Source organism: Pholcus phalangioides, unplaced genomic scaffold (genome assembly GCF_987345545.1).
Source record: "Pholcus phalangioides strain wild (caught in Gottingen) unplaced genomic scaffold, Ppha-v1.0 ptg000003l_1, whole genome shotgun sequence".
NCBI lineage: Eukaryota > Metazoa > Arthropoda > Arachnida > Araneae > Pholcidae > Pholcus > Pholcus phalangioides.
The window spans coordinates 20,683,464-20,707,173 of NW_028301596.1; the positions used below are offsets into that span (position 1 = coordinate 20,683,464).

Consider the following 23,710-nt stretch of genomic DNA (forward strand, 5'->3'; position numbering starts at 1 on the left):
ATATAACTGCTGATCTTGTTAAAAAAAATTCAGTGTTGGGCACCTTTTGTACAATCTCGACAATGGTTGCAGTTGCGCAACAAATGTTGCAGTTTGACTAGCGCGCAAGTCACCAAGTGACTCTGTTGAATAGCATATTTCGTCTCCAATATCCACATGTAAGGAGCTCTATAGAAATGTATGTGTCTATCCGCTAGATACTGAGTCTCCTATCAGTTTCTTTATTTCAAACAGAGCACAAGTCTGGCATATTGCCATGGGCAATTTACTACTTAGTGAGCTGTGCTGGAAGTGGAAGTGTATGTACCTAACAGTCTAAGTGTGTATCCAGTGTTGTGTCTGACTTTTCAGTGCTGCCATCTAAATTTCAGAAGTGAAGTGTAATGATTGAATATTTGTACTGTTTGTAGGCCTGTTGCTCTCTGTGGGGAGACTTTTTAATGAGATTGGGTCGCATTTGTGCCTCAAAATTGGGAACCACAGAAACCCCCTTCAGCCAGCCGCCACTGTAGCGACAGTGGGGCTCAAACCCAGATGCCCTCGATGCGAGTCTATTGAAATTTTTAAATCCTATCAGTTGCCAGACTTCAATATCCCTGTGTGAGAAGGCTTTTATTGGGCACAAAAACATTTGAGAATTCGTTTTTGAACTCCTCAATAACGACTTCAAACTAATGTGTTAAAAAATATTGTTCAATCATACAAATTCTTTGCTTCTGGCAAAAAAACCATCTTGATCGTACTGTACAACAAAGAGCCACAGAGAGTGTGTGTACATGTAAAAAATAAAATGACTTTCCATGTCGAGCAGTATAGTGCTGTCATCTCTAAAAAACATTGCATTTACAATCAGTAGAGTTTGAGGAAAAAAATATATTTTTCAACAGGTTGCATGACTTTTGGATCACTTTGTAGTATTCAGAGCTTATATATATATATAGAAAGCATTTTATTATTTTTTTAACCACATTTATTGTTTTTTGATTCAAATATCAGGTGACGTAATTGTTATTTTTTAATATGGATTTATTTCTTGTGTGGAATAGCTTTCATTTAATTCCTTGTTCAATGAAATTTACAGATTATTCATATTTTTATTGAATTTTTTTCTTCTCTCTAAAAAACATGTACAACATTCTCTTTGCAGGAGAGACGAAGAGAGGATGAAAGGAGACGCACTCAAGAAGTTGTTTTGAAGAAACCTGGTGAAGAATGGCCGAGCGAACATGATGGTCCAATGGCTGATACTTCTCCAACTGATCAAGTAAAAAATAAAAAACTAATGAAGCTTCGACAAGGTCTTTTTCATTCAACCAGTTCAAAAGCAACAGATGACGATAAACTTGTTAAGCGAGGTGAAAGTATGAGAATAGATAGTCTTCTCCCGTGGAAACATGAGTCATCTCCTGGGTTTGTTAAGCGCTCTGAGAGCATGAGATTGGATGAAAGGCAGAAAAAGCCAAAGAGGACTCCAAGCTTCACAACTAGACGGCGAACACACAGCTTCCGTCGACAAAGAACACCCGCTGATTTACCTCCTGTTGAAATAGAAGGTTTCCTTGAAAGGAAGCAAGAGCTTCAAAGTGGTGGCAAAAGAGCAACGATAAGATCTTGGAAAACATATTTTACAGTAGTTTGTGGACAACTTCTTTGTTTCTTTAAGGATAAAGAGGCATTCATTGAAAACAATGCTCTAGCTCCACCAGTCAGTCTTTTGCAGGCAAAGTGCCTAAAAGCTTCCGATTACACCAAGAAGAAGCATGTGTTTCGCCTGCAGCTAATAGATGGAGCAGAATTCCTTTTCATGGCCCATGATGAAAAATCAATGCAAGACTGGATGAATAAAATTGCATTCCACGCAGCTCTTCCTCCTAGTATGCAGCTAATGAGTTATGATACTCATAAGGGCAATAACTCTGACAGCCAGAAAGCTGGCAGTGAAAGCAGTGTGGCTGGATCTCCCGTAGGTGATGCAACTGGTAGGGAAACTGGATCCGGGACTTCTAGTGGTAGCTCTACACCAGAGCAGCAGCAGAGAGCCATTCCACCTCCACCATCGGAAACTATGCAGAAAGGTCGGATGCAGCCGCCACCATATGAGCAAGCTCTCTACGCCAGTGAAAAGTCCAAACCTCCGGTCCCACCTCGAAGTGCGCCCCCTCCTCCTAGGCCAAGTTCGGAAATCTTGCACAGTTCTCAGGATACTGGTATCTCTGTGAAAAGTCGCATAGAAATGTTTCAAAGTCAGCAACAGATTTCTGCAGTTTCTCCGCCTGTCCCTCCTGTTGCACCAAGGAACAGTTTGCCTCCAGGTACAAAGTTGTCTTTATTTTCGCTTTCATATTTTATAAAGGAAATACACAGTATATATATTGGGGAAAGAGGAAATAAAATGCTTATCAACTTGTAGCTTCCTGATCTTGTTGCAATCATATTTTATAAAGGAAATACACAGTATATATATTGGGGGAAGAGGAAATAAAATGCTTATCAGCTTGTAGCTTCCTGATCTTGTTGCGATCAAATTCTTCCTATTATGCTTTCTTTATATAATTTCAAATATTTTTTTAGCCTTTTTTGTTTGTCTATTTTCCTAAGCTTGCTTTTATGTATTTTGTTCTTCCATCAACGGTGGCGAAAATCAGAAATCTTTAGATGTATGTTTGCTTGTATCAATTCTAGGCACACACCCGAGTCAGAATGGTTTATCATCTTCCAGTCACAAGCTTGGAGTTAGACATTCTTTCAGTAACTCCATGGAAAGCCGGAATAGTTTCCAACCTAGTGGTGAGCAGTTGATTTGAAAAACAAATTGATAGGTGGTGGTTATGGGTTTCCTATAATAGTTTTGATTTCAAACATTTACTACAGTAAGACCTCGATATAAAGTCAATCACTTTCAACGTCATCCCCAGTTTTTCATGTTTTTTCCAGCATAATTAGCAAAGTGGTTTACTTGTTATTAAGGCTTATGAACTTTTTTCTTATTTGATTCCCACATGAGCAGAACCAGAACTAGATGGATAGGGCAAACTGCCCTGTCCAGCAAACTTTAAGGGGCCCCAAATGAGGGGAAGGACAAAAAAAACATTGTTATACTACTACGTTCAAAAAGTTCTAAGACTTTTTTTATTATGGAAGAATGAATACAGATAGAACCTGCTTATTTTGGGTTTACTTTGAAGTAACTATCCTGTGCAATTATGTATTTTTGCCATTTTTCATACAAAGATGCAAATGCAGTGTGCAAGGTTTTTTTTTCTATACTTTTTTTTATACTTCTACAACCAGCTTATTCCCCTTATCTTACCCTATTTGTCTTTTTCCTTGGATTAAGAATTGTAATGATTCTCATGCTCCGAAAAAGTGCAGCAAGCAATGATGGAGGCACTGGAGGATTTGACAAAAAAAAACTTGCACACCGCATTTACATCTTTGTATGAAAAATGGCAAAAATACATAATTACACAGGGTAGTTACTTCAAAGTAAACCCAAAATAAACAGGTTCTATCTGTATTCATTCTTCCATAATAAAATAAGTCTCGGAACTTTTTGAATGTAGTAGTATAAAATTATTGAATTATACTATGGAAGAAGGGGGGGGGGCAAAATCATTTGTCCTCCCTCACAAAAAATAGCAGTTATGACCCTGCCCACCAGTGACGTTATACAGAGGTCTGACTGTTTTTGGAAATTTATTCAGTTTTTTTTTTTTCGCTTAGTCTTACCAAAAGGGCAAATTCTGGCATCAAAATTATTGATTAATCATCCTACGTCTTTGTGTTATGTGTGCAATAAATCATGTATTGTTGTGTAATTGTGTAGTCCTGCTTGTTTCCGCTATATTCATATACACTGAGTGGCCAAAAAAAAGTCATGGTATTGTACTTACTGTGCAAGCTTCATGGGAAGCATTGTGACCTGAGTTTTTGTTAGGGTCCAGCATTACTAAATAGTGAGCCAATAGTGAGTGAGTTGACTCTCTCTCTCTGAGTACTTAATAATAATATTTATCCATCGATGAAAATTTTCTTGTATGAAGGCAGAGATATTTTCCAGGATTATAATGCTGAGATCTAACACCACTATTTATTTCACAAAATTCTGGCACTTTAATGGGTTTGGAATTGTATCTGTATGGAAGATTTATTCACTGAAAATTTCTGGTACAACATCCTGAGGGAGGGATGTGCTATAACAGGGGTCGACTGTGTATTGTTTCCAAATTGTAGAAAATATGTTTAAAAAAATTATAAGCATCATTCAGACATTTTAGTTGTGTCGGAATTAGGTCCAATCTCAAGGGTCTTTCAACCTTATTAGAGACGAACCAGGGAAGACATTAATTTCTTTATCAATTCACCAAGGATCTTAGCAAAACAATGATGCAAATGAGGCTAGAAATAATTGTTGAGATATTGCAGTGTCTCATGAAAATAGTGCCACAACGATTGTGTGCTGCATACCCCCTCCTCCTGAGCAAAAGAAACTTAGCTACATCACTCATTTCATGTCAGATGATTCTATTCTTTTATAGAAGCCAAACGTGAAAGCTCAGTAGCTGACAAGAAAATCTTGATATGCGATCCCTTTGCCTAAAAGAAAATAATAGGATCATCTGACATAACATAGTCAAGTCCTATTTCACATTTAGAGAACTATAATTTGTGTCAAAGAGGTGTAAATGCAACTATAGCCAACGCTCCATTTTATGAATCTCTAATTTACAAAACCATACCTTTTTATAAATTTTTATTCTACGAACTAATTGTTCAAGTCTGTATGGCAATGGTTCTCAAAGTATTCATCATGGCTCCTAAGGTATCATCAACCTCTGTCAGTGGCATCTTGAGCGGTTGGTGTATGGATTTCTGCCCGTTCAGTGCTTTGAAATGATTCTTTTTTAGACTATTCTGAGGAATCGTGGATAAATTATGACAAGATGAAGGGAGTTGGAAGTGGAAGAAGTTTGAGAACCATCGCAATATGGGTTAGTGAAAAAAACTAGTACCACCTGTAACAGAGTATGCAACCTCTTTTTTTTGGCCAAGCAGCGTATTTGATGCTTGAAAGCACTAATAAAGATGCAAGACTAACATTCATTCTAAAGATAACATCATTATATATACATTTCTGTGACTTTTAACCTTTTCACTGGGTCACACCCCCCCCCCCCCCGATTGATATTCAAATTGAGTTTTTGCATATCCACTCACTGACGCAAATGAGGGTTAAGAACAACCATACCAGATAGTGTCTTTCTCCCTCTCTTCAACTTATAACAGTCTTCTGGTGTGCCACACAATTTTTCACTTGTGGCTAATTTGAGTGTGACTGACAGTTATCATGAAATGCAGACAAAATAAACAAAGATTAGCTGTTCAATCGGCTGTATCGTGTACATCAAGGTCTAATTAGCTTTCCTGTGCGTGAAATGACCTTGATGTGACAAAATGATTTTTTAAGGAAGAATAGCGCAATTCCATGCAGCATCTTTAGTAATAAAATATCTCGATTTTGCTTTTGCCACTAGTGACACTTAAAGCTAGCTTTCTCCTGCTCGTAATTCAAATATTCGATTACTGTGGTGATTTTACTTATAAACCATGAAAGTATTTTAACTAGCTATAATACCCGGTGCCACGTGGGTTTTTTCTATATACTGGGAGCATTAAAGATGTTATAAGCTATTATAAATGCATGTAAATGTCTGAAACCCAATGGGATTAACAGTAATCAAAGTAAACATTTTCTAAAAGTCATTGTTGAGACCGAGAAACAGGACCATAGCATGTCTTCTGTGGGCCCTGGAGCAGAATTTTCCTTGGAATATCCCTTGAAGGATTATTATCCAAAATAAGTTTACATTATATTTTGTGGGGTTCCATCAATCTGGAGGCAGTGTAGCAGTTGCCCCAGCCTAGTTATGGGCCTGCTGAGAAACCATTGTTGTCCAATAGTTTTTCGCCCATTTTGGGCATTCGCTCTGCTTTGGCAAACTTTTAAAGTAGCCTATCATTCAATCCGTGTCCTGTTTCATATATATCAAAAGTTGGATGACGATCAGACTAAAATTGTAGATTTGTGTAGAGAACAGATATACAGAAAATCAAGTGTATATGTATGGATTAAGTTTTCATTAGTAAGCTTTCTTTGCTAACCGTATTTGTATCGGGTAGATTAAAGGGTGTAAATAGCTCAGAATGTTCATGCTTTTTCGTGATTATATTGTTTTTCCTTCTTTTTTTTTGTCAATTATGTTTTTAGTGTTGTGAAATTTATTTTGCTTGTTTTCATTTTATTTTAAGAAATGCTTTTTTTTTTGTTCTCTGTGTGTTTGTGCATCCCTCAGCTGGCTTTGAATCCTCTATGAATGTTGCACCCCCTCCCCTTCCTCAAAAACCTCCACCACCAATAAGTTCCAGGCGAAGCCACATGTCTCAAGATGATTCCGACGATGAATGGCAGCCTCTGTCTGATGGTGAACATGATAAACGTGGTAAGTAGTAATGAAAGCAAGAGCGAAAGAGGCTCGGAGTGTGATCCTCATCTGGTTAGGGAAAAAAAGTTTCTGGAATTCAAGAAAATTTAAAATTTTTAAATAGAAAACGTGGCTTTGCATTCAGGTTTCTAATTTGGAAAATCATTCATTCAGACAAACATAGAAATATGTGTGATGCTGAAAGATTTAGGTGCCAGTGCTATTTTTTTAGGCCCTAAAAAATTTTTTTTTCACGAAAAACTGATCAGAAATAATATTTTTTTACTTTTCCAGGAGACATAGTGGTATTGATATACTCATATAAATTCAAAAAAATCTTTTATTGTCCTCATATTCCAATCTAGTAATCACACATAAAAAATTTTAGGCTCTAATACTAATTTTTAGTTACCATGAAGACCTGTCACCTGGGATTTGTTTCACCGTGAGTTATGATAACAGTAACAGGGGACAGGAAAAAGATCACCTGTAGTAATAATATTCTATATATAACCAGTGTTTTCAGTTTTTGAAATATTGTAAACACACACATTTCATTATTTCAAACAGCGATGGAAGACTATGTAGGGGTAATGGTCTCATTCATTAAAATTTAAAAAAAATTTGCAATGGAGCAGTCAAACTTGTTTAAGAAATCGTGTGATCTTGTTAATGAGATCATGGGTAGTACAAGCATTTTTAAAACCTTTTTTGGTTCAGTATTTGATTGAATTTAGGTATATCCACATACACATGAGTGATTGTCCGTGAGTGATTTGCTGGCTCAAATATAATGTGAGCAGAAGTGGTTGGTTACAAAGATTTCTCTGAGACCAGCGATGAAACTTGTACTCCTGAAGGTCCATTTTTTGTTAGTACATGAAAGGGATTCATGCAATGCCTCTGGGATCTGGTAGAAGTCTGAAGCAATGTGATGCTGGGGAATCATTGCCCCCCCCCCCCAGCATCAAAGGTGGAGTCAACTGATCTAATGTATATGTGTATACATGAATTGACATCATCGTGCCCACCCAGCAATAATGACCGTGTCCTTCCTCCAGACTTCCAAGTCTTATCTCCGCCTATGTTACAGCTGGTTTGTGTGTGGGTGGAAAAGAAGAAAATCAAGAGTATATACAGTCAGACCTGTTTATATAACAAACATAAATATAACAAATTTTCACATATAACAAAGTTTTACCATGTCTCATGAATTTGGTATTGCTTATAACGAACACTGATTTCAGCAAAGTATCCCTATAATAAATTTTCGACTGATTTTCAAACATGGAATTGTCACGGGTTTTGTAAACTTATTTAAATTTATCTGTAAATTTACTTTCTACAACTGATAATGTTTTTCTTTTCTTGGAAGACATTCTAGTAAGGCTGTTTTCAGTACCATAAAATTCTATTGTGCTTCTTTTTTTTTCTACTTTTCGCTGTTATAAATCCTATTTTGTTTGCAGAAAATCTCATTAAAAATAAATGATTGATGTTAGTTATTCCCAAGAATCTAACCTCCAAATCACCTTTAGTGCACATTCGCCATTCTCAAGCTAGATTAAGATGTTGTTTGTGGTGGTTGCATCATGTGCAAATTAATTTTGAGAATGTCCACGTGCAAAACACTACTCATGACTTCAAAAATTGTGTGATTTTAATTAAATTTTTAATCCTTATTTTTTTAAATATATTATTTTAATCTATTCATTTAAGAATGCTCAGGCTACTGAGAAATGCTTATTGGGCATGTAAAGTGTTTAATTTTGCTGAAATGTATCATTTTTAAGCCGGTTAGTATATAACAGTGTGCATGTAACGAATAGTTTCGCTATTTTCTCCCACTTCATCATAAGTGGGTTCAACTGTATATTTATTATCGTCTGGCAGACCAAAGTACTCTTATGCACACAGGCTTTTACATATTTCATGCTTTCTACGAGAGTTTGCTTGTAGCTACCAAATTTCTCATTCAAATTTTTTTTAGACTTTTCACAGGTAAATTTTCTTTGTAAAATTTAACACATGTGGAAAAAACAATCTAAAACCAGCGAAAGATTTTAAGACATTTTCTCTTAGTATTTGGTAAGCAGAAGTTGTAGTTTTCAAAAATGTTTTAGATTCCCTGGGGGGGGGGGGGAGAGAGAGAGCTCTATCAAATTAGCATGTGAGAGCCAAATATATTTATACATCTAATTACCTTGCTTTGGAGTTGCTCCTACGTAGTTACAGCACTGCCCCTTAGCATAAGTGGGTACAGGCTCTTGAACTGAGGTGGGAGGAGGGGCAGAGGTGTATAAGTGAGGAGGGATGATTGTCCACCTTGATCCTTTAGCCTATGCCAATAGTACAACTTTTTTCATGAGAAGTGTCCTCTGTAACCTGTAGCCTTGAGCTAATTTGAAATTAGAAAAAGCATGAAACAAGCATTGATGTAGGTGGATAAAAATACTGTGGAAAGTTTCCTGTAGACCAAAGTGTTTCCCAATGTAGGCATTAACACCCCCTGGGGGAGGCAATGGAATAGTTAAAATGGAGGTAGAATCTACATGTGTAACATAGGATCCTATGGGTTAGCTTGCGTTGTGAGGGGGGTTGAAAGGAAAAAATTTCTGAAGAAGGGGGCGATGGAACAAAAAAGGTTTGGGACACTGTAAACTATGACTTTTGTCAAGTCAAGAAAAATAAAAAAATTTTTGTCAAGAAAAATTTTTTCAATTTAGTATCGTTATCATTGATTCCTCTTCTATATAATCAATTTCTCATATCAACATGTTTCATTACATCACCAATTTATAAGCCAATCAGACAATTTCATAAGCGAAGATGACACCGCCACTAACTAATCGCTTGTTACGTCTTCAAATCTTTTGCTGGCATCTGTCGTGATAGCCAACATTTTTAGTCTTTTCCATCTAAGACCAATTTTGTCTTGTGTAATTTTTAATCCTTTAAGAATGGAACACATAGTATTTTGAGCGAATCATAATGATCAAATTTGTAGTGGTTTTTTTTCAATCATTTGGATTTTATTTTCATATTTTCTGTGTTTTTGAAAAACATCTTGTAGCAATGGTAGCTGTGTTTTTCATATTTACTATTTTTCTGTGGTAATTCATCGTTATTTATTTTTTTTCATACAGCTGCTTATGGTCGATCGAATAGCAGAAATAAAGATCATGGGTTGGTGCAATATAGAGAGGTTTGTATTGATTTGGAAGATTAAATAATCCTTCCTTTGCCTGATAAAATCACAGAAAGAATCCAACAAAAATGACAAATAAAGGAAAAGCCATGAAATTCTTAACACGTTTTGACACAAACAATGGGTGATGTTTTCATAAGACAAATATAACCTTTCACTGATTGGAGTAAGTACCAGCAGAAAAATATGTCTGCATACTTACCAACTACTATGGAATGCCCATAGCTTCCTATGGATTTCTACCATAATATACAGAATTATGGTGAATTGCGAAAAACTGCAAGAGTCTTTTTTTTTCTTCAAAAGTATTTGTTTTTGATTGGAGAATTTCCCTGAATTGAAAAATGAAGTGAAGCAATTTTGTGGTTGATAGTCCCTGTAAAGGTTTTATTTGTTTGGCTGTCCGCTCATCCACAAGTTGAATCCCCAGGTGGGACTTTATACTGAAAAAACATTTTAATTACAAAAGAAACACTTTTTTAGTATAGTGAGAAAGATGAAAACCGGCAACTATAACTCAAAATACGAATTAGACTAATAGTCATTGGTTTTTATCTTTCTCAATGTTTTAATTGCTGAATCGAAAAACAAAAAAACGAATGAGCAGAAGTTTAATAGTTTATCAAGTTTCTTCTTCACATTTTTCATGGATAAGTTTTTACAAAGCAAGTGGAATAGGTGTGTCAATGATGATGAAGCAGTGATAGCATCATGTTCCAAAAAATCAAAGAACTTTCATTCTTTCATTGATTTCGTGGGGAATATTCACTGTAAGCAGTCCCCAACTTAAACATAAGGTCATTTCAAATGTTTTTCAGAGTTGGGTAAATGCCTGATATGGTCAAGTTGAAAAAATTCATTTGAATTTTTTAAATAGTCACGAGGGAAAAAATTAAGCTCACCCTCTTCTGTCTGCAATCATTGCCACTATAGAGGGGCTTGGTCCCAAGGGTGACATGTATGTGTGTGTTCAAGTCAAATATCGTGGTCGGGATGAGCAACCAGGAGTGAAGATTTGGCAACTAACCCAAGTGGAATCCCCGGTCAGCATGATAGTGGTTATATTAATCCTCCAAAGACGACACCCATTGTTTCGTGCTGAAAAACGTTAGGAACTTCATGGTTTTTTTTCATTTACTTGCCTTCTTTTGTTGATTTCTTTCTGTAATTGTATTGATTTGTATAATATGTTACAGAAATCTATTAAGTTGAAACTATGATAACTGTGGAGGGCCTAGACCTTGTAGCCATTACAGAATCTTGGACAAACGATTGGAATGAATCTTTCTTACATATCTCAGGATATGGTACCTTTCAAAAAAAAATATATATATCTGATAGGAAAAAGGGGTGGAGTCTTGATTTACGTGAAATCATGTTTGCAGGTTTGTAATATACAGAGTACTACTCTGTACCCTACTACTACTACTACCTCTAGTAGTACAGAGGTATCCCCATCCAAACTACATCGCCAAGCTTCATGATGAAATTTTTTTGCATGTGTAATGTGTAAGGGTAACAGCAAAATATCCACCTCGCGCATTTTTACTGTTGTGAAGTCTTTGTATTTATATTTATTTGTACAAGTAAGCTATACAGTCAGTGCTGCTTATTATAATCATGGATAATATTATTATTTGGGTATTGTTATCACTTTTGCAAAGAATGGAATGGACCAATATCATAACATCAGAAAAATTAGTTTAAAGTTATCAGAACTTTGGATAATGTTATCAAATTTTTTTCTGTCAAAAGGTTTTTTTCGCATTCTTAAGCTAAGACTTAACTAAACTTATTTTTTCTTGTAAGTTATAGTTACCTTGCTGCATGACTATGAGGAGGCTAGAAGGTTTTCTCTGCCCCCCTTTCTTGTTGACAAACATTTCCACACTTAATACGACTTTAGGTCGTAAAGAGTATCGTGTGAAGCTGCTTTTGCAATGGCCTTCCTATTGTGAAGACAATTGTCAGTTTGCAGTTGTCAGTTTCCCTCATTTAACCAAATTCAAATTTATTTTTTCTAGAGACTCTCAAGGTATTTATGAAACTTATTGTACATTTAAAGAAATATTGTAATTCATAATTACATCAGACAGTTCCGTTCTAACGCCTCACAATGGCTGAACAACAAAGATGCAGGCTCAAAGTGGACTAAAAAAAATGGAAAACAATTCTGAACATTTTGCAACCAATTATATGAGGAAAGAAAAAAGGTTGTGTGCTGTGTTTTACCAATACTTGATTACCATACGTCCCGTTCGATCAAACGAGATGTATGGTCACATTAGGGCTGAAACTAGAGGGGGATAGGGTGGGGCAACTGCTCTGGGCAGCAGATTTAGGTGGAAACAAAAAACACTGTTTTAAAATTATCAAATTTTGAACTTGTGGAGGCATTAAAATTGTGTTTGCTCTAAGCAGCAAAAACCTAATTATGGCCCTGGGTCACATAATGCAAATGGGAAAAAAACTTAAACTCAAAGAATCAAAAACTCAGAGTCTCAATGTAATCACATTCAGTGACGTATACTGTACAACCAGTTTAAAAAGAAAGAAATAAAAGATAGCAGTTGTGTGCCTATGAGGAGTTGAAATAAAAATTTTATGACTATTTAATGCAGGGATTTTTAAACTATGAGGCAAGCTATAAACGTTTCTTAGGGGAAGACGAGACATTCCAAATGTGCAATGGGAAGACAGGCAGTAATGGCTTCTTTTTTTTCAGTAAAACCTTGTTGAAAAAAAAGTAGGATGTTGGAAACAAGAGTACTTGCCAAATGAGACGGCACAAATCAGTTTTCCAAACAACGTTTAATTTGATTACAAAAGAGGTTACAAAGAGTTACAATAGAACCACCATTCAATTATCTCAAAAACTCTGAGTGTGTTATACAATACAGTAGAGCATCGATTACCCAAAACAGTTGGGGATTGGGGGGGGGGTGTTCGGATAATTGATTTTTCGAATAAACCGATCATCTACAGAAAAAAATTGTACCAGTGTCGTTGGAGCAATATGATACAAAGAAACAGTGATATTAAACACAAAACTATATATTTTGTATCACATATCTTACAAATAACACACCGAACTTACTATCCTAGTTTGACAAGTTCAAAATGGCCATTAAAGTAGGCCTACAGTTTAGGAATAGAAATCCAAAATTTAAATAAATGCCGATAACTACTCAACGCCGCCTGGTAGTCAAAGCCTGAGAACATGTCAAGTAACCGCTTTAATAGCACGTGAATGTGCCATGACCCACTTAAGTGATGTAAAATTGTGCTGCTGGTCACTTAAATGATATATAAATGTGCCACGGGCCACTCATAATGTGGAACTGTACCGCAGGTCACTTGGATGATCTGTAAGTGTGCCACTTGCCATTAAAGTGATGTGAAGCTGTGTTACTGGTCACTTAAATAAAATAATCTGCATGGTGCTCCCACTTGTCCTCCTTTTTGGTAAAATGTTTTACGTTTTAGATTTTGTCCTATTTTTTTACCAAATTTTGTCAATAATGTTAAAAAAATTTGCTTAACTTTTTTTTTTTGTAAGGAAATCATCGAAATATTGTCAAATAATACAAATTTAGTAGATTTTAATTAATGATTCTGCCTAAGCCAAAGTTGTTACGTTTTTCAGATTAGATGAGGGAGTGTATGTGGGCCATGTGGTTTATTAATTTTTCTTTTGCTCAGTTTGGGGTTCAAAATTCATTTTGTGTCAGAAGCTTTCAATGACTACTCAAAACATTAACTGGGTATTAAAAAAATGAGATTTTGTATTTACTGCTTCATTTGGTCTACTTATACTATTCATTATATAGTAACTAATCCTTCAAAATTATGGTGCACATTTTGTGTATAGATGAAACAACAGTTTGCATAACAAAGCAGTTGCATACATTGGGCTTTGTGACTCTGATGCTACCCAATAGCATTCAATTGTCTTCTGTATTTTTAGGACCATGCAGAGACATAAACAATGTTTACAAAGCTCTGCAAAGAGCTAGAAATGAAAGCGTTTCATTTATTAAAAAACGATGACTCTGGCATTAAACAGTAAAATGTAAACAAGTTCCTTTAAAAAAAAGATGGACAGCGCAGTAAAACCATCAGTTTCACCTTGACTTATTTACATTGGACCTTGCAATTTGCAAATTTTACACTGTGCTAAAGAAAGTCCTCTGGAAGTACTGTCATTCTTAAAAAACTTTAATTTCTTCATAATTTGCTGTGCATTGCGAAAGATAAGTTGACAGAATGGACTTTGGAAAACACCTCGAAGAAAAAGAATGCAATATATATATAGTGCATTTATTATCTGTGGTTGCTAGTACACTGTTCTGGCCCAAAATTGCTTTTCTTAATAAGTCATTTTGCTTTGGCTCGAGTCAGTCTTATAGGGTACTGAAATAGTGCTATGAAAAAAAATTTAAATTAAAAAAAAAAAATAGATTTTTAAGGTTTTTTCCATAAGGCTATGATTATGTCTTAGGAAGGTACCAATCCCCCCCATCCTACTTTTTCTAATTTTTTGAGTGGGAGCCCTGTATCTGTAAATGTGCCACAACCCAATTAAGAGATGCGAGCTTTTCATTTAAATTATCTGGAACTGTGTCATAGATTATGTAAGCGATCTGGAAATGTGGTCTTAGGAACTGTTTTCTTACAAAATATTGATTTAAATTTGTAATAAATTTTAAAGTGTCTCTATTTTACTTGTAGAATTAATTCAGTTCACACACACACACATAAGAACAAATACTCCTGTGAGAAAGTGATAATTTTTTGTCTCGTTCCCCCACAGCAAAGTTATGTTCCTAGCGACAACTCTGCCCAGGCGTCCCGACATATGTCTCTGCCACACAAGATACAACATCCTCAGGCTGCACACAACCGTGCTTTCGCCACCCTCGACACCAGATCGCGAACAACTTCATCTGATGGTTCATCCGAGGGCGAGATGATTGATCGTAGAGGCAGAGAAAAAAGGAAAGGTGTCTTTGGTTTTCTTAAAAAGAGGTAGAGAGCTTGCGTTAGAGGAATAGGATTGATGCAATGGTGTGTTTATACTGTATGTGGTTTTTATATGCCAGATTATCTCTCAGTACTCTTTTAAAAATAGTTATATCCAGTGCAGAGAGAAATGAAACGTCTATCATGTGTTTTGAAACGAGTAGGTATTTTTTCCTTAGAATCTAGATATCAAAACAAACGAGCCAGGTAAATTCTTAACATTTGTTACTAATGTTGTAAACATTACAATATAATGTTTTGATGTCTGTGAAAAAAAGAAAAATTTTATTTTTTCGTTTTACTAGTGGCTTTATTATGCTTATATTTTTCCCATAAATTTATCCACGTGTAGTCCAAACGGTCTAGCATTCGTTTATTCCCTCCCCCTCCCTTTAAAAGATTTATACTCTGGAGGTTTTTCGTTATATTTTTCGTGAAAAGTTGTGTATAAAATGTATTTTTGTAAACAAATTATTTTGTTGAAGTGTCTGTATATATATAGTATATATATCTGCCTGTTTAAAAAAAAAATCGTATTGCGGTCAATCACCGCAACCGTCCAGATTTTTTCTCTCTATTTTGTTGACTCGTTTAAGAGCGAGGAACAAGCCCAGGATAAAGTGTTTTCCTACTTCGAAGAAAAAAATTGTTTTATAAATTAAATTGAATAAATAAATATCTTATTTCCATTTATTATATTTTTTGGTCCTTGTTTTATTTCATTTGTGCATTTACTTTCTATGCAAATAAGGATCCGAAGTTGTCGCTCTCAAACTTGTGAGATCCGTTTTGCCATTTAGCAGGCCCGTCATTTGGAGTGGGTCAACAGCCCCCTCGCCTGGCTCTAAAAAATACACTACAAATGGTATATATAGAGGGTGATCTGTTAATGGACCGACAAACTCAGAGGGTTGTTAGTAGGCATCAAGAGGAACCAAAATTGCAATGGAGCATGGTGTCGCAAACCACGTTGAGAGGGTGAAATTCGCGAAAAACGCATGCAAACTCTGAGTCCAGAGGAGACGAAAGATGGATGTCAGGTGATCGCTGAATGCATTCGTGGGTTCGCTCACCTTATCTGACGTAACCAGCGTCGCGAAACGCATGCGCTGGTGTAGGATCACGCTGTGCGGACGACGTCAGCGGCCGCCACTTCGAACAACTCTTGTAATAATTAATCAAATAAATCTTTTATACTAAAGACAGGTTTTTTCCTTGGAGCAGATTTCTACAGTGCGTGCATCGTGAAAACGCTGATTGGTAAAAAAAAAACCAGAATTTCCGGTTTTTAACCAATCGACGTTTTCACGCTGCACACGGCGCAGAAATGCTACTCCTAGGAAAACCCGGTTTTATTATTGTATTTGTCGTTTCAGCGTGAGGTCGAAACCTGCATGCGTTTTTCGTGATTTTCACCCTCTCATTTCAACATGGTTTGCGACACCATGCTCCATTGCAATTTTTGTTCCTCTTGACGTCTAACAACCCTCTGAGTTTGTCGGTCCATTAACAAAACACCCAGTATACCATAGCTGCCCAGTGTTTCGTATTTTTCGGGAGCAAAGCCGCTTGAAAGATTAATGCAGCTCTGTTCGGGAGGCTCCCGAATTTTGCTCGTGATTGTGAAAAATCTCTACATTCAGGGGAAAAAAATTATTCCCCAAGAATTTTCACCCGAAAAAAACCACCTGCTTCATAAGCGTTGTGTAAATTGTCGCCATTTCGTCAAATCGCAAACAAAAAAATATTTCATTTTTGGGGAGAAAAAAAATTCGTCAATCCGGCCTTTTTCGAAATTCAAAATTGGCATGATTGCGTGTATCTGCTTTATCCATATGTCCGGCTTCGGGTCCGACGGAGACTTTTTGGTTTGAGAGGTGATTTTATTTTTGAGAGGTAATTTTTTTAACCCAAGGACTTTACTGGTTGGTCATGATTAACACGGTGTCATGGTTTTAAAGCGGTACTAAAGCCCTTGTAGGTATAAAGGACGTAAAATGTCATGTCACGGTGTCATGGTTTTTACCAAAGCGCTTGCAGAGATTGCCTCTTCAAGCGCTTTGGTTTTTACAACGAGAAAAATACCTAAAATTTCATTTCCCTTTTACTAATGAAAATTACTAAAATGTTTTAAAAGATCCCTTTTACATTTATTTTTATATGAAATGTGGATCCGCGCGAAAACCTCCACCAAAGTTGGCAACCACGATATACATACATTGATACATGTTCTTTGGCCCCAACCAGCACCTCCTAGAGATAGAAGACCTCTGCACTGTTTGCCATAAACGTCATTCAGACTACCTAGCAAGTTTACCACATTTTTGAAACACGACATCCTATTTCGTTTCTTCTTATTTTGGCGTAGAATCTTCCCGATTGGTTCACAAATACCGCATAGTGATTGGATTTGGGTCATAGAAATCGCCAATTCTGAGCCCGATCATTTCTTTTCCTTACAAAGATGATACTGGCGCAAGTAGGCAATTTTTATCCCTGAATATCCTGAGGGAAAATGAACTACTTACTGACGTCACAAACTGAGTGCGGAGGCTTTCTATCTCTAGGAGGTGCTGCCCCAACGCTAGAAAAAAGTTCAAATGACAGCCCTGCCACATTTAGTGATAATTTACTTGTGTGACTTCTTCAGGGAAATTTTTTATTTTTGGTCGGAAGAATGTTTTTAGTTTTTGGCCAAAAGAAACGTAGGAAATTTTTGGTTTTTGTTTGAGAAGTCAGAAATTTTTTTTTCCTCGTCTGTGAAGTTGAGGGATTTTTTTTTTCTTTGTGTGTGTGTGTGTCAGGAAAATTTGGGAAATTTTCGAGTTTTTTTTTTTAGTTTTTGGGCAAGGAATTTTTTTTAGTTTTGGTCTGGGAAAATCAGAGAAATATATGATTGAGCACATTTTTGCTTTGAACCATGTATTATGATGGTTTCAGTTTTCAAAAATTTTAGTTGACGTGTCGATGCTCTCATTTTTTAAAAGTTTAACAGCACCTTCATACGCCCCTGACTGAGCTACAACCCAAAGGGCAAGGATGAATCTCATTTTCAAACGTTTTTGCACTGTAAATTTACTATAGAGAGGCATGTATACTGTACTGGAATTCGAGTTCCTAGCAACCTCGAAAGTCAAGAAAAGTTCGAAACATGTAGCAAAAGTCAGGGAGAAACTATGTAGGGGAAAAACTAAAATTTGAAAAAATATAATTTAAAATTAAGATTTTGAATTTTATACTTTTCTTCAGGAGTTTTGGTTGAGAAAATATTCAGTTTTTTTAGCCTTATTCAAAGAGCTTTTGTTCCCGGCACATTGTCGTGTGATTGTTTTTTTATTGAGTTTTGTTAAGATTGTCATTGTTTGGGGAATTCAGTGTTCCACTTCCATAAAGAGTGGTCACAGCGTGGATATCTGGACAATCCCGATCAAATTGAACTTTTTTTTTCTTCCTATCCCTGAATTTTCGTTACTATTTCTTTTCTGCAAACACGATCCCTCAGGAAAGTTTTTAGTTTTGGGCAAGGAATTTGTCTAATTTTTGTCGGAAATTTTTAGCTTTGGGAAAGAAAAATAATTTTTAGCTCAGAAAAAGTCGGGGAAAATACGTATTTCTAGTCAAGGTAATTTTTCATTTTGGCCAGGGAATCTAAAGGAAAATTTTTAGTCTCGAGCAGGAAAGAATAAAAATTTAATGTTGATCTGGGAAGTCGCTGAAATTTTTTATTTTTGGTCATGGAAAGTTCGAGAAATTTTTGAATTTGGATAATAAATAGTCGGGGTACATTGGTGGGAACTCTGCGCTAATTGCAGCGCACTGCGCCAAAATTAGCTATCTTGTTCCAATAGTGTATTTTCGAATTTTACTGTACCAAATAGGCAATTTTGTCTCGGTGTGCTTGGAATTTCGGAAAAGGACGCCAAAAAAATCTGTTTCCGTGTGCCGAGAAACGATTCTTTCCTAGAGAGAGCGTTTTATTCCTCCTTACTTCCCCTCCTTCCATGGTCGCGCTATCTGGTGACCTTGAAAAGTAGAGATCTCTGTTGAAAAATAATTTGACTACTGCAAAGTATAGTACCGTATTGAAGAAAAATAGATCGCGAGCTAACCATGTGTGCTCTCACGCTTTGCAAGTACTACAGAGATATTTTCCCCTTTCGAAAACGAAAATTTTTCAATCCAAAAATATTTAATATTTATTTATCTCCTTCCTTTTTACCCCAAAACAGTTTTTTTTTAAGTACCACACACATGTCGAACTGATAATCCATTCAGTCTCTCCTTGAAAAAGTTGCCGGAAGTCTAGAAAAATTTACGGATATAAAAAAACGGTTACGCGGATTTAAAAATTTCCCTTGAATCGATTTTCAGATTTTCCCGCCATCGACTTTGTCCCCGAAAAAATTGGATTGGGATAACCACGGCCCCTTTATCTAAATTATCGGCCTCTCGTCGGGCTTTGCATCGCAAAATCCGGATAATATCCGTGATCGTGCAGCTGAAGATAGTTTATAATGGTCTTTCAACTTCAGAGCGCAAATGCGAATCGGTTTCCGTTTTCGAAAAGGGGGAAAAAGTCGCCTCTGCAAGCAGCAGAAAATTACTATAATCGATCTTCATTACGTCAAATCCAAATTTTTCGTGAAAAGATTTTTTCATTCCGCAAGTAAAAGAGCTAGTCTTCAAATTACGAATGCTAATTTGGCAATTTCGCCACATAACGAGTGCTAAATCGCCATACATCGTGTTGATTCTTCCGAAATTTTCTCCTATTTCGCAACAATTTCTCTCTGAGTATAACAAGAAGCCAGCACGAATCATGCCCATAAAATTTAAAAAAAAAATCAATTGTTTACATTCATCCACCGTGAGTTTCTCACTTCCGATTCGGAACATAAGTGGTAGCACCTCCTCAGCACATTAACACTGCCTAATTTATCGAAGAACATTGTGTGATGTGTTTAATGGCAGTGGAATCCGCGTTATTTGCTTACGGTATCCATATGAGTTTAAAGAGAAATGAGGAAGGAAAGGACTGCTTATTTTTTTCTAAGATTTGCAATTACTATTCCGGAATTAATGAAAGAAATAATTCCAGCATTAATAAAAGAACCTATTCCAGAATTAATGAGATATAATTGCAGAATTAATGAAAGGAATTATATTGCAATTTATGAAAGAAATAATTCCAGCATTTAATGAAAGAGATAATTTAATCTTTTTTATCTGTATAGCAGTTCTCTATCGTTTTTTTAAATCTGCAGAAAGCAATTAATTGCAACCTTTGGAGATTGAACTGTGAATTTGAAAGATGGAAATTACCTGGCACGAACACATTACGTGATATATTCTGGTATTGGATGTTGTTGCTGCCGTCGTGACGGCTCCTTCATAAGCTCGATGGGGCCAAGTAGTTTACTGTGAGCACCGCCCCAAAGCTTAATTTGTGGATTTTGTATTAATTTTGTAAATGGTGTCACGATCTTTTTGTCCACGTGTGTTATTCAGCGTACAAAGATTGCACCAGAGGAAGAAGAATTGCGTTGTACCTGTAAATTGTATTCGGGGGGGGGGGGGGTCGTCACGCGATTGTTGTTGCGTCGTTCGCAGCAAATCCCATCAAAAAACTGACATGTGATAAGTTTGATCAGATGCATCTTCCGATCATATTTGTTTGCTTCGGTCCTGACACATCCTGGTACCGAAAGACAATTTTGTTTCCCTCGTATATCGGTGACGCATATTATGCAGTCAGCCACAAACAGATGGAAAATGGAAAAATACGTATTAACGAGCCCGAACATTTCTCGGGGCTTCACTGAGCTCTCAAAAAAGATTAACATTAAAAAAATACAATGTACAGAAATGTGCTTAAGAATATCTAAATAAAAATATGGCCACATGGTGGTCTTAATAGGACCATGGGCTTCGGGCCAAAGGGATAGGGCACCCAACCCCGTGCCCAGATGGGAAATGCCTTGAGACAACGCGCTACATACTGAATAAAATTTACCAGAGTAAATGAAAATTTAGAATTAACTTTCGAAAAAGCATAATTATTGAAAATTCAGAATAAACCAAAAAAATTATTTCAAAATCAATGAATGAAATTATTTCAAAATGGCACTGAATACGAGAAATTATTTCAAAATTAGTTTCATGAAAATTTAAATAATGAAGGGAAGAATTATTTCTCACAGAATAATGAAAGAAATATTTTCGAAAGTTAAGAGAATTCAGAATTAACGAAAGCAATAATTTTAGACGCATTCAAAATCAGCGGAAGAAATTCTTTCCGATTTATTGCAAATTAAAAGCTAACGAAAGAAAATATTTCAGAATTATTGAAAATTTAGAATTAATGAAAGAAATCATTTGGAAATTATTGAAAACTCAGAATTATTGAATGAAATTATTTCAATTCATTGAAGCGTATTGTTTAAAATTTACCGGAAGAAATTATTTCAGAATTAACGAGAGAGAAATTATTTCAGAATTAACGAGAGAAATGAACTAATATATCAGAAATGAATGAATTTTTGAAGGAAATTATTTCAGAATTATTGAAGGAAATTATTTCAGAACTATTGAAGGAAATTATTTCAGAATTATTGAAGGAAATTATATTTCAAATTATTGAAGGAAATTATATTTCAAATTATTGAAGGAAATTATTTCAATTATTGAAGAAAATTATTGAAGGAAATTAATTCAATTATTGAAGGAAATTAATTCAATTATTGAAGGAAATTAATTCAATTATTGAAGGAAATTATATTTCAAATTATTGAAGGAAATTATATTTCAAATTATTGAAGGAAATTATATTTCAAATTATTGAAGGAAATTATATTTCAAATTATTGAAGGAAATTATATTTCAAATTATTGAAGGAAATTATATTTCAAATTATTGAAGGAAATTATATTTCAAATTATTGAAGGAAATTATATTTCAAATTATTGAAGGAAATTATATTTCAAATTATTGAAGGAAATTATATTTCAAATTATTGAAGGAAATTATATTTCAAATTATTGAAGGAAATTATATTTCAAATTATTGAAGGAAATTATATTTCAAATTATTGAAGGAAATTATATTTCAAATTATTGAAGGAAATTATTTCAGAATTTTTTGGAAGAAGCCATTTCAGAATTATTTGAGGAAATTATCACAGAATTATCGGACCGGAAAATATTACACTGGCTTTTAGTTATAAGTGATTATAATGCCGAAAAAAAAATATGACCGAAAATTTTTGAACAGGACAACCTAAATGGAATTGATTATGTAAAGAGAGTTTGAGACCTGCATAAAAAGTTATCGAATGAATGGAAATATTTTTCAGAGAAAAAATTGAAAACGTTATACTAAATATTTATTGATATTATCTACTATCATCGTTGTTTTTGGATAAAAAATATTAAATATTTAAAAAAAATGGAAAGAAAAATGAATGGATAACGGATGAACTGATAAAAAATGATTGACATGAAAGACTATTAAGGGTGAATCCGACCTATTCCGCCAAACGAAAGGGGCTGATAGACGAGCCCGAGTGTATCATGAAACACCCCACCAACCCTTGCTTATCTCAAACTGTTTTCGAGTTATGGTGGATAATCGATTATGGGGGGAAAAAAAGTATCAAGTCTGAAAAAACCCGGATTTGTAAAGTTTCTGAAAGACCTATACGCAAACTAAGCACACATTTGGATAGAGCAGAAAAAATGCCACTAGGTGACACCAATTTCATAGAAATATCTGGTTTTAACGAGCGCTGAAAGATTGGCAAAGTTCAAAATCGAATCGCCGCCAAAATATTTAATCGCCAATTCTACAAACGCCCTTCTAGTTAGAATCAGGGCCGGATTAACCATTAAGCAAAATAAGCACGAGCTTAGTTGCATCAGGATAATAGGGGACACCACAAAAATGTTCCAATCATTGTTTTTAAATGTATAATCCTACATCACACTTTAAATGTATAATCCTACAACACACTTTAAATGTATAATCCTACATCACACTTTAAATGTATAATCCTACATCACACTTTAAATGTACAACCCTACATTGTTGTTAAATGTACAATTTTTTTCCCCCAGCAATCAAGCATCCAGTACAGAAAATCCTAAAATTTTAGGAGCACGTAAATGCACAATTGAAGGTTTTTATTCGAAAGAAGGGCTTGGGGGCCGGGGTCTGTTCACAATGCCGTCTTGATGCATAGGCCCAACCGGGCACGGCTCAGGACCTCATAAAAAAGAGAAGTAGTTGAATTTTTCGAGAATTTTCCAAGTAGGGCCTCAGAAAAATTACTTGGCTTGGGAACCCATGATGCTCTTAAGACGGTCCTGTCTATTCCTCGGAGCTAAACCAGGAAGGACGACGAGTTTACTCTTTTCCATTAAAAATTACTGAGTGAGGGTGTCAAAATTGATACAGAACCCCCCCCCCCCTTCCTAAGCGACAAAGTAAATTTTCGTTTCCAGTTACGGCCCTGAGAGTTTAACAAATACAGAGAACCTGGGTTAATTGCAAACAAGAACTCACCTTAAGGCTCAGTTTTTGGATAGAGATTTCACTCCATTTCCATAAAGTAAGCCCAGAGCCGTGTCAGCAGCTTCACAGCCCCCCCCCCCCCAGGTGTAACAAATTTATCTGAGATAGAGAGCGAAAGAGACCCCCATCGCAGCTATAAATATCTGCTTTCCATTTTGCGTAGTTTGCATAGGCCTACTCAGTCTCTCCAACATTTTAACCAGATCATATTGTTATTATGGCTTTCCGGTACTTGAGGCTCCCGAACCGTGGCATCGTAGGCTTAGGGCAAAAATTCATACTTCTAAACCCCTACCCGACCTAAAAATACCTTCTTGCCAATTTGCATAGCCTACTTACACTCGGAAATTATAAAACAGACTGAACTAATTGTCATGAGGCGCCATGCGTTAAGGTTAAAAAGTAAAAGGGACGAAGAGGAGGGGGCACC

At 35.7% G+C, this 23,710-nt stretch overlaps 1 protein-coding gene across 4 annotated transcripts in view; it reads left to right on the forward strand.

Moving 5' to 3' along the window:
- kst (spectrin beta chain, non-erythrocytic 5 kst) overlaps nucleotides 1-15,410 on the forward strand; it is a 153,996-nt gene extending 138,586 nt beyond the window's left edge. For 2 of the 4 annotated variants that reach the window (XM_089245872.1, XM_089245880.1), the window contains exons 74-78: nucleotides 1,148-2,312; nucleotides 2,683-2,787; nucleotides 6,354-6,500; nucleotides 9,629-9,687; nucleotides 14,504-15,410. In XM_089245872.1, the coding sequence (XP_089101998.1) occupies nucleotides 1,148-2,312; nucleotides 2,683-2,787; nucleotides 6,354-6,500; nucleotides 9,629-9,687; nucleotides 14,504-14,722 (1,695 nt within the window). In that variant the 3' untranslated portion in view covers nucleotides 14,723-15,410. The remainder of the gene's footprint in view (nucleotides 1-1,147; nucleotides 2,313-2,682; nucleotides 2,788-6,353; nucleotides 6,501-9,628; nucleotides 9,688-14,503) is intronic. The other 2 variants (XM_089245887.1, XM_089245895.1) reach the window with 2 other exon arrangements.
- Nucleotides 15,411-23,710: the final 8,300 nt, after the last annotated feature.